The sequence below is a fragment of the Scleropages formosus genome, chromosome 10 (genome assembly GCF_900964775.1).
Source record: "Scleropages formosus chromosome 10, fSclFor1.1, whole genome shotgun sequence".
In the NCBI taxonomy this organism is placed as follows: domain Eukaryota; kingdom Metazoa; phylum Chordata; class Actinopteri; order Osteoglossiformes; family Osteoglossidae; genus Scleropages; species Scleropages formosus.
Window position 1 is genome coordinate 1,318,958 of NC_041815.1, and position 9,102 is coordinate 1,328,059.

The window sequence follows — 9,102 nt, forward strand, 5'->3', positions numbered from 1 at the left end:
AAATATAATTTAGATTTTGTTCTGATCTGTGATTGTGTGACAGTCTATTCAGATTTAACCAGTATCCACTATGAATGGACCTAACTAAGATCAGCTGAGAGTGTTTTATAACAAAAGGACATTTTTAAAGTTAAGCAAAAAACTATAGAGATAAGTTTATTTCCTTACTTCAAAGGCAGACAGGTTATAAATTGCTGCAGGTGGTTGTAATTTTTGTACCCAGTGTTGACACTGGAGGGAAAGAAGGCAAGAATTCTGATTTGCCAGAGCTGCCTGTCGATCATGAATAAATGTTACTTCTTCAGTAATGCTCTTCCACATTTGAGCCTTATTGCTTTCAGTAATTGTTCAAGCAGGCAGAAGGTTACAAGAATTGGTTTTGTCTCGGTGTCATTCCATGACAATATTTTATTAAAGTCCTAGATTTCCATCCATCCATCCATCCATCCATTTTCTCATCCGCTTGTCCTGGGAGAGCAGAGATGTTCAGCCACCCCTCTCCCCCGCAACTTCCTCCAGCTCAGCATGGGGGATCTCCAGCCATTCCCAGGACAACTGTGAGATATAATCCCTCAAGCAGGTCGTGGGCTGACCTCAGGGCCTGATCCCAGTTGTCCGTGCCTGGTATACCTCCAAAGGGAGGTGCCCAGGGGGCATCCTTATCAGATGCCTGAACCACCTCAGCTGGCACCTCTCAATGTGGAGGAGTAGCGGCTCTACTCTGAGCTCCTCCCGGATGTCTGAACTCCTCACCCTGTCACGGATAGTGATTCCCAGCACCCTGCGGAAAAAACTCATTTCAGCCACTTGTATCCATGATCTCATTCTTTTGTTCATTACCCAGAGTTCATGACCATAGGTGAGGGTAGGGGACATAGATCGAACGGTAAATGGAAAGCTTTGCCGTATGGCTCAGCTCCCCGTTCACTACTACAGTCCGGTACAGCGACCGCATTACTGCTGCTGCTGCTCCCAGTCTGCGGCCGATTGCACGCTCTCTTCTTCCTCACTCGTGAACAAGACACCAAGATCCTTAAACTCCTCCACTTGGAGCAAATTCTCTCCCCTTACCTGGAGGGGGCATGCCATCTTTTTCTGTGAGAGAACTATGGACTCAGACTTTGAGGTGCTGATCCTCATCCCATCCGTTTCACACTTGGCTGCAAACCGTTCCAGTGTGTGTTGGAGGCAACCATGTGACGCTGCCAAAAGAACTACATCATCCGCAAAAAGCAGATTCAGAGAACTTCCACCTCTAGCACAGAATGCCCTCCTGACCTCCACTGCACCTTGATATCCTGTCCATGAAAACCACAAACAGGAGTAGAGACAAGGCACACCTTGGCAGAGTCCAGCACCCACATTGAACGGGCTTGGCTTAATGCCGAGTATGCAGACATCGAATGGCCCGCAGTAGTGACCTGGCACCCCTTACTCCCTAAGCACCTCCCACAGAATTTCTCGGGGAACATGGTCATAGGCCTCCTCCAAGTCCACAAAATACCCGTAGGCTGGATTAGCGAACTCCCATGCCCCCTCAGTTATCTGTGAGAGGGTAAATCTGGTACACTGTTCCATGGCCAGGACAGAATCTGCAGTGTTCCTCTTCAATCCGAGGTTCAACTATTGGCCAGAGCCTCCTTTCCAGCATCCTGGCATAGACTTTCCCAGGGAGGCTGAGAAGTGTGATACCCCGATAGGTGGCACACGCTGTCCGGTCACCTTTCTTAAAGATAGGGACCACCATCCCAGTTTGCCAATCCAAAGGCACTGTCCCCGAGGTCCATGTAACATTGCACAGGCATGTCAGCCGTGACAGCCTTACAACATCCACGGCCTTACAGGTCCTAGATTTGTTTTACAAAATTTTAAAGAAATGCTGCTAGTTTCCTGCCACGTGATTATGTTTTGGAATTATTTTAAAATGAAATAGTACTTTGAAGATTTATTTTATAATTGTAGAGCAAAAAATTATTGATTATTATTAGCATTCCTCACTGAAAAATTAAAAAAAGAATCCTTACTAAACATGTTAAATAATGTTTTCTCTGCTTAAATATAGACAATGCGCAGTATAGTCTTCAATTTCTATATCGTGTAAAAACCTGTCCCTTTGTTCTTTCATGATCAATAACAGTTCCTCCACTGTAGGGTTGTGGTGGTCAAGAGCTTATCCTAGAAGCACAGGAATGAGTCAGTGTAAGCCCTAAACTAGATGCCAGTCTATCACAGGGCAATCAAGCACTCGTTCACTTACACATTCATATACTACATGCAATAGAGGAACACATATCTATCAGTATCTTTTCAAAAACCTCATCCATTTACAGTGTCATGGTCACTGAGAGAAATTCAATATTGGTGGATGTATAGCAAGTTAAGTCTTGGAAAAACACTGTGTGGTATGCAGTTGATCCAGATCCATTTTATCTTGTTGAAGGTAGTAGTGTTTTATTTAATTATTCATACAACTAAATCACCTTTCTCATGTTCTATTTTAGATGCTGTAGAAGAGTCCAAACCAACTGAAAGTGCTCAAATAGAGGCAGACAAGGATGAAGACAAGCCTGACCAAGACAAAGTCTGAGACAATAAAACAGTAATGAGTAGAGGTAAAAAGAAATGTCATTCTGCCTTCTAATTGTAAGGACCATCCATTTTTATTTTATTGTTTTCTCTTTGTGTGGCAATGATTTTCTAATACTGGGGGAGTTCCCATTTACAGATTTGGCTTATATACCAATTGATATGCATTCACGTTCGGATAAGATATACTTACTATAATTAACAAATAGTTGCCCAGAATACAGCCCAAATCACAGAAAAGCCTCTATCTTCCATAATCTGGAGCCTTGCCAGTGTACATATTATTGTAATACCTTAGGGATGTATCTGATTTATTATTCTCCTCTCATATATTTTCCATTTGCAAATGTAATTGCTAATTTGCACACAAAAAAGAGTGAAACAGTTTGTGATGAGTGGAATGAGGTGTAGTACACAAAAACTCAGCAAGAATACAACTGCTTCTGTCAGTATGAGAAGTTAAGTCATTCAACGAAGTAGATGGAAACCCCTCCACTGGAATGTTTGGCAGTCACAAAACAAAATAAAAAAAAAAATAAAGTAAAAAAAAAACAATGTGACTTCTTTTAGATGTTGTTGGTGTTGTCATGACAGTTTGATATGACCAACCATTTGGAAATATTCTGCACTATATTTAAAGCAACAATTAACAAAAACAAAGCAAAACTGCTCTGGTTATTTTCCATGTTCAAGTGAGTGCAATGTTCATTTTAAATATAAGGAATTACAATTGTGAGTGAATAAATGGTTTCAATTCAATGTGATGGGAAAAAAAAACTTTTGTCTGTTTTCAAAATAAAGCAATGTGCCAATTACAGTATACATTGTGTTTCCTTTGATTTTGTGTTTTTTGTGCAAAATTGGTTTGCAAAAAGACTATCTACAAATGTTATAACTACGTGATTACAAAAAAAAAAAAAAATCTTGGTATTCAACAGCCTTGCATCGAAAACTATATTTTAAATAGGTGGAAGAAGGAACTAAAACTTTTAAATTAAGGCAGAATTACTACCAAAGCCATGCATCTACCATTCTGTCAGGGCTTTCCAGCATATACCATTTGTTAACTGTTGTGCTATGGTATGTGTGACTAGTTCAGTAATTCAGTGGTAATCCAGAAATGTATTGCTAGAAATTCAAACCACTTTAATCAAGCAATGAGTAATGTGTGGTGCTATCTTTTTCAGAATAACTTTAGGCATTCTTGGAATGCCATCATAGAAGCCCTGAACTGAGTTTTTTGATATTTAAAGAAGGAAAGCAAGGCAGCTTGGTGGCACAGTGAGTAGTGCTGCTCATTTGCAATGCCTGGCCTCTTTACGTGTAGGCTTGAATCCAGCTTAGTCTATGTTGAGTTTGCACATTCTCTTTGTTAATATGCGGGTGTCCTCCTGCAGTTCAGGTGACATGGACACCCTAATTTGCCTGCAGTATGGTTTTTATCCAACAAACTGGCATCCTGTCCAGGGTGTGTACTTCTTTGTCTTGTGCCCAGTGATTCTGGGATAGGCTCTAGATTGTCATGAACCTGAGAAGAACAAGCAGCTGACAAAGGTGAGTTAGAAGGAAAGCCTTCACTTTGAAAAATTAATGTAGAAGTCCAAACTCTTCATTACAAATTTTTCTTAAAGGTACAGTATGTTTATTAGTAATGTTGACATCTGAAGATGCCATGGAAGACCTTAAAGTACTGCTATATATCCCAGCTTTGTGAAGCTTGCAATTTACCTGTTTATTGGCAAACTTCAGCTATTGCTGCAATTCTTTTCTGATACAAGTTTTTCTTGTTTTGTAACCAGTGGGCCTGTGACTAACTTTTTTCAAGTTATCTTGTCAGCTTTATACAGTCATGCGCTGCTTAATGACTGACTGCATATATACAACGGTGGTCCCATAAGATTATAGTGGAGCTGAAAAATTCTTATCAACCAGTGACGCTACGTCGCTGTGCAACGTGTTACTCACGTGTTCATGGTGGTGCTGCTGTAAACACACCTGCTGCGCTGCCAGTCATATAAAAATATGACACATACAATTATGTACAGTACATAACACTTGATAATGATAATAAACACTTATGTTGCTGGTTTATGTATTTACTATACTGTACTTTTTAATTCTTATTTTAGGGTGTACTCTTTCTACTCATAAAAAAAGTTTACCATAAAACAGTATGCTGTGTTACACTAGCAGCAACATCATAAATCTTGTGTTTACTGCATCTTGTGACTGCACTGAAGCTATACCATCTAGGTTTGTGTAAATGCACTCTATGATGTTCACACTACAACAAAATTGCCTAACAACGCATTTCTCAGAACATATCCTCATTGTTAAGTGACACATGTCTGTATTTATATTTTTGCATTCAGCAAACACTTTTCTCCAAAGTAACGTAAAGGTCAGAGACATAACTGCATCCCGTAACAGGCTTAGTTGTCTGGCTTAGATACATACAGACCATTACTGAAGTTCAACTTTTGTTTTATATAGCCATTGTCTTAGAAAATGTTTTCCAATACCTGCTTATCAAAATCACATAAGAATAATAGAATATGTAGATAAAATTAGCCCTTTGACTGTGAGCAGGCAGCTTGAAGCCAAAATCCATAGTGTTCTTGCTGGTCTGCAGGGATGGATCAGATTCAGTAAATATCAAGATGACAGCGCTTTGCCTGTCTTGTAGGCCATAACCAGAGTCTTGATCATGTCATATCCTGTAAGAATTGAGGCTGTAATCGCTGCCAATGGTGCTTCAACTAAGTACTAAGTAAAGGGTCTAAATACCTATGTCATTGTTATATTTCTGCTTTTTTGAAATAAATTTGCAAAAATTTCTAAAATCCTGTTTTCACTTTGTCATTATGGGGTACTGAGTGTAGATTTATGAGGTAAAAATTAATTTAATCGATTTTAGCATAAGACTGCAACATAAAAGCATGAAAAATGTGAAAGGGTCTGAATATTTTCTGAATGGACTGTGTAAATAACGTTGTAAACAGCATTGTAAAGCGCATGTTCACGAGTTTTGGCAAAGAAATGAAGGCGGGAACCCTAGATAGGGTGCAAGACTGGCCAAGATGCCAGTCAGCCAGAGTCACAATCCCCTTGAAACACATATCATTGGACTGTGAGAAATAATCAAAGCATATCCACAGGAACAAGGGGAAAACATACAAACTCCACACAGAAAGCTGGATTTGAACCTTTGCACACCTCAAGCCTTGTGAGATAACAACACTACCTGCTTCTACCCTGTGTCAACAGGCAAAGCAGCCGATTCACTTGAAATGCATGTCTGAATTGTAGTGGAAAACTAGGAAACCCACCCACTGAGAGCCTGAAAATGCAAACTCCACATTGGCTGAGCAGGGATCAGACTCACATTTCCCCACTCTATCCATGCACTGCAAAGCAGAAATATTATGTACTGCAAGACTGCTGTATAAACAAATTCACATTTAACATAAACAGTAATGCACACACACATCTTCTGAACCGCTTGTCCAATACGGGGCTGCGGGGAGCCAGAGCCTAACCCGGCAACACAGGGCATAAGGCTGGAGGGGGAGGGGACACACCCAGGACAGGACGCCAGTCCGTCGCAAGGCACCCCAAGGAGGACTTGAACCCCAGCCCCAGTCCCCCAGAGCAGGACCCGGCCCAACCCGGCCCAACCCGCTGCCGCGCCGCCCTAAACAGTAATGCATTTTTTTTTTTGTAGCTCAGAATTTGTGCCATTGACCCTTGAGTATTTTTTTAAGTCAAAGTCTACATATGTGGCATATTACATAACCCGTAAACTGCCTGTGCTTACTGTAAGTCAGCCATTACTGGAAAAATATACACATGAACAGTATAATTCAACATGTTATGGAAAAGACAGAATCCATTACCATAATCAGCTATTTAGATTAAGAAAAGCAAACATTTCAAGAAAGTAAGCCAGTCAGCTCAAATCTCCAGAACTGCATAAAGAACCCTATTTCCTTCATTGTCAGTTAAAACTTCACAACAAATAGTCCACACTGTATTGAAAGTGTCATCTTTCAGTTTGCTTGGAGAATTCAGGTACATGCTATATAATCTAAATACACACACATTGTCTGAAACCACTTGCCCATACGGGGTCACGGGGAGCTGGAGCCTAACCCAGCAACACAGGGCAGGGCATAAGGCTGGAGAGGGAGGGGACACACTCAGAACAGGACACCAGTCCTTCACAAGGCACACCAAGCAGGACTCGAAACCCAGACACACCAGAGAGCAGGACCCAGTCCATCCCACTGCACTACCGTGCCCCCAATCCTAATACATACATAATAATTTGTTCTCCAGTTATCTTTAAAGATTGGAAGTTACTGATTTCAGTAAGGTAATGTATTGATTGTCTTATACAGTTATCAATCTGTATCAATTTGAGAAAGCCATACAAAGAAATACAAATGCATAGGCAACATCCTGTCCTGTTTTAAAAAAAAACTATGTGTAATGCCAATTTTCAGGGAATACACACACACACACACACATTTTCTGAACTGCTTGTCCCATACGGGGGCGCAAGGAACCAGAGCCTCCCCGGCAATACAAGGCGTAAGGCCAGAGGGGGAGGGGACACACCCAGAATGGGACACCAGTCCGCTACAAGGCACCCCAAGCAGGACTCAAACCCCAGACTCACCAGAGAGCAGGACCCGGTCCAACCCACTGCACCACCACACCCTTCTGGGAGTATAGTATCTGTTAATTGCCTTGAAGTTGTTTTGCGTTTTTTGAGCTGGGACAGTTGGTAACGTAACAATTAGGGCTGCTGCCTTTAAATGCACAGGTTGCACATTTGAATCCCATGTCCAGGTGTAGTATCTTCAAGCAAAATACTTTACCTTAGCTGCTCCAGGAAAGAATACCTAGCTCTTTGGGGAGAGGTGGTATTGTAGTGGCTAGAGCTGCTGCCTTTGGATCCTACGGTAATGGGTTTCACCCTCCCCACTGGCTGTAGTAGCCCTGAGCAAGGTACTTACCTTAAGTTTCCTCCAGTAAAATTACCCAGCTGTGTAAAAGGGTAAGTAATTGTAGGCAGACTAACATTGTAAGGCACTTTGGAGAAAAGTGTCAGCTAAATGAATAAATGTAAATTGCTCCAGTAAAGTTATACAGCTGCATAAATGGGTAAATAATTCTAAGTAGCTTAATATTGTAAGTTGCTTTGGAGAAAAGCATCAGCTAAATGAAGAAATGTTTTTAAAGAATCACTAGTTTGGCAATGAGCTTTCAAAGTTCCTTATGAACACATTTCTTTACCACATAAAACAAAAACTGTCAGGCAGAGGTGGCCACATGGGCAGCAAAGAGTCCAAAGAGAGCAGGCATTGCCAAATAAAATGCTTAACCATGCATTTACTCATTTAGCTGCTGCTTTTCTTGAAAGCATTAAGGTATTTATAATTATTGACCCATTTATGGAGCTAGGAAATTTTACAGGAACAACAGCAGGTAAGTACATTGTTCATCTGTGTGACAGCTGGAGGTGGGAATCCAACTTACAATCTTTGTGTTTAAAGGCAGCAGCTCTAACCACTACACTACCAGCAGCCCCCTTATGTGTCCTCTACTAAACAAAATTAGGATATAACCGCTTTAAGGAGTAACAAGAGCCACAAATCAAGTGAGGAACAAAATCAACAAGAAGAATGAGGCCGAGACAAAAACACTTTTGAATTGAGTCCTTGTTGATAGGTCCTCAATAGTGAGCAACTGATCAATGTTACAATGACAGTACAGGGATGGGCAGTGGAGATCTGCCTAATAATTTTTACCTTACCCCTTTCCATGGTGTCACTGCCCATCAGCTCAACAGTGTTCTCAACAGTAAGAACAACAGCATTCATGCAAACACACACACACATCTTCAGAACCGCTTGTCCCATACGGGGTCACGGGGAACCGGAGCCTAACCCGGCAACTCAGGGCGTAAGGCTGGAGGAGGAAGGGACACACCCAGGACGGGACGCCAGTCCGCCGCAAGGCACCCCAAGCGGGACTCGAACCGCAGACCCACCGGAGAGCAGGACTGCGGTCCAACCCACTGCGCCACCGCACCCCCTTCATGCAAACATTAAGATAATATACTGACACTGCATGAACTTATTTGTACTGATTAATATATTTTCTAGATTGTACATACAAAAATAAGTAGAAAGAAATAAATGGCCATTATATCAAGCAAGCAAGACTTCTTCCTTTTGTCTTCCCATTAGCTTTGCTTAAGTGGGGTCTCATTTAATTCAGTTACCTTCAGATGAAGTAAAAAAATATAGACATTTAAGGCCTGCTGTGGAACAGAAGCAATGAGATAATTTCTTTTGGTGTCTTGTTTACCAAATTTGTTTCTGTAATACAATATACAGTACAATATACAACATTCCACACTTGATGAATACTGAGTCACACATCATTTTGACAATGGCTAATCACTTTTGAATTCTTTTTCATTTTTAATAATAATTTGAAATACAG

At 41.1% G+C, this 9,102-nt stretch overlaps 1 protein-coding gene across 1 annotated transcript in view; it reads left to right on the forward strand.

Moving 5' to 3' along the window:
* The window catches only part of gap43 (growth associated protein 43), a 48,690-nt gene extending 45,299 nt beyond the window's left edge, over window positions 1-3,391 (forward strand). Inside the window, exon 3 of the mRNA XM_018765156.1 lies at window positions 2,502-3,391. Coding sequence (XP_018620672.1) covers window positions 2,502-2,587 — 86 coding nt within the window. The 3' untranslated portion in view covers window positions 2,588-3,391. The remainder of the gene's footprint in view (window positions 1-2,501) is intronic.
* Window positions 3,392-9,102: the final 5,711 nt, after the last annotated feature.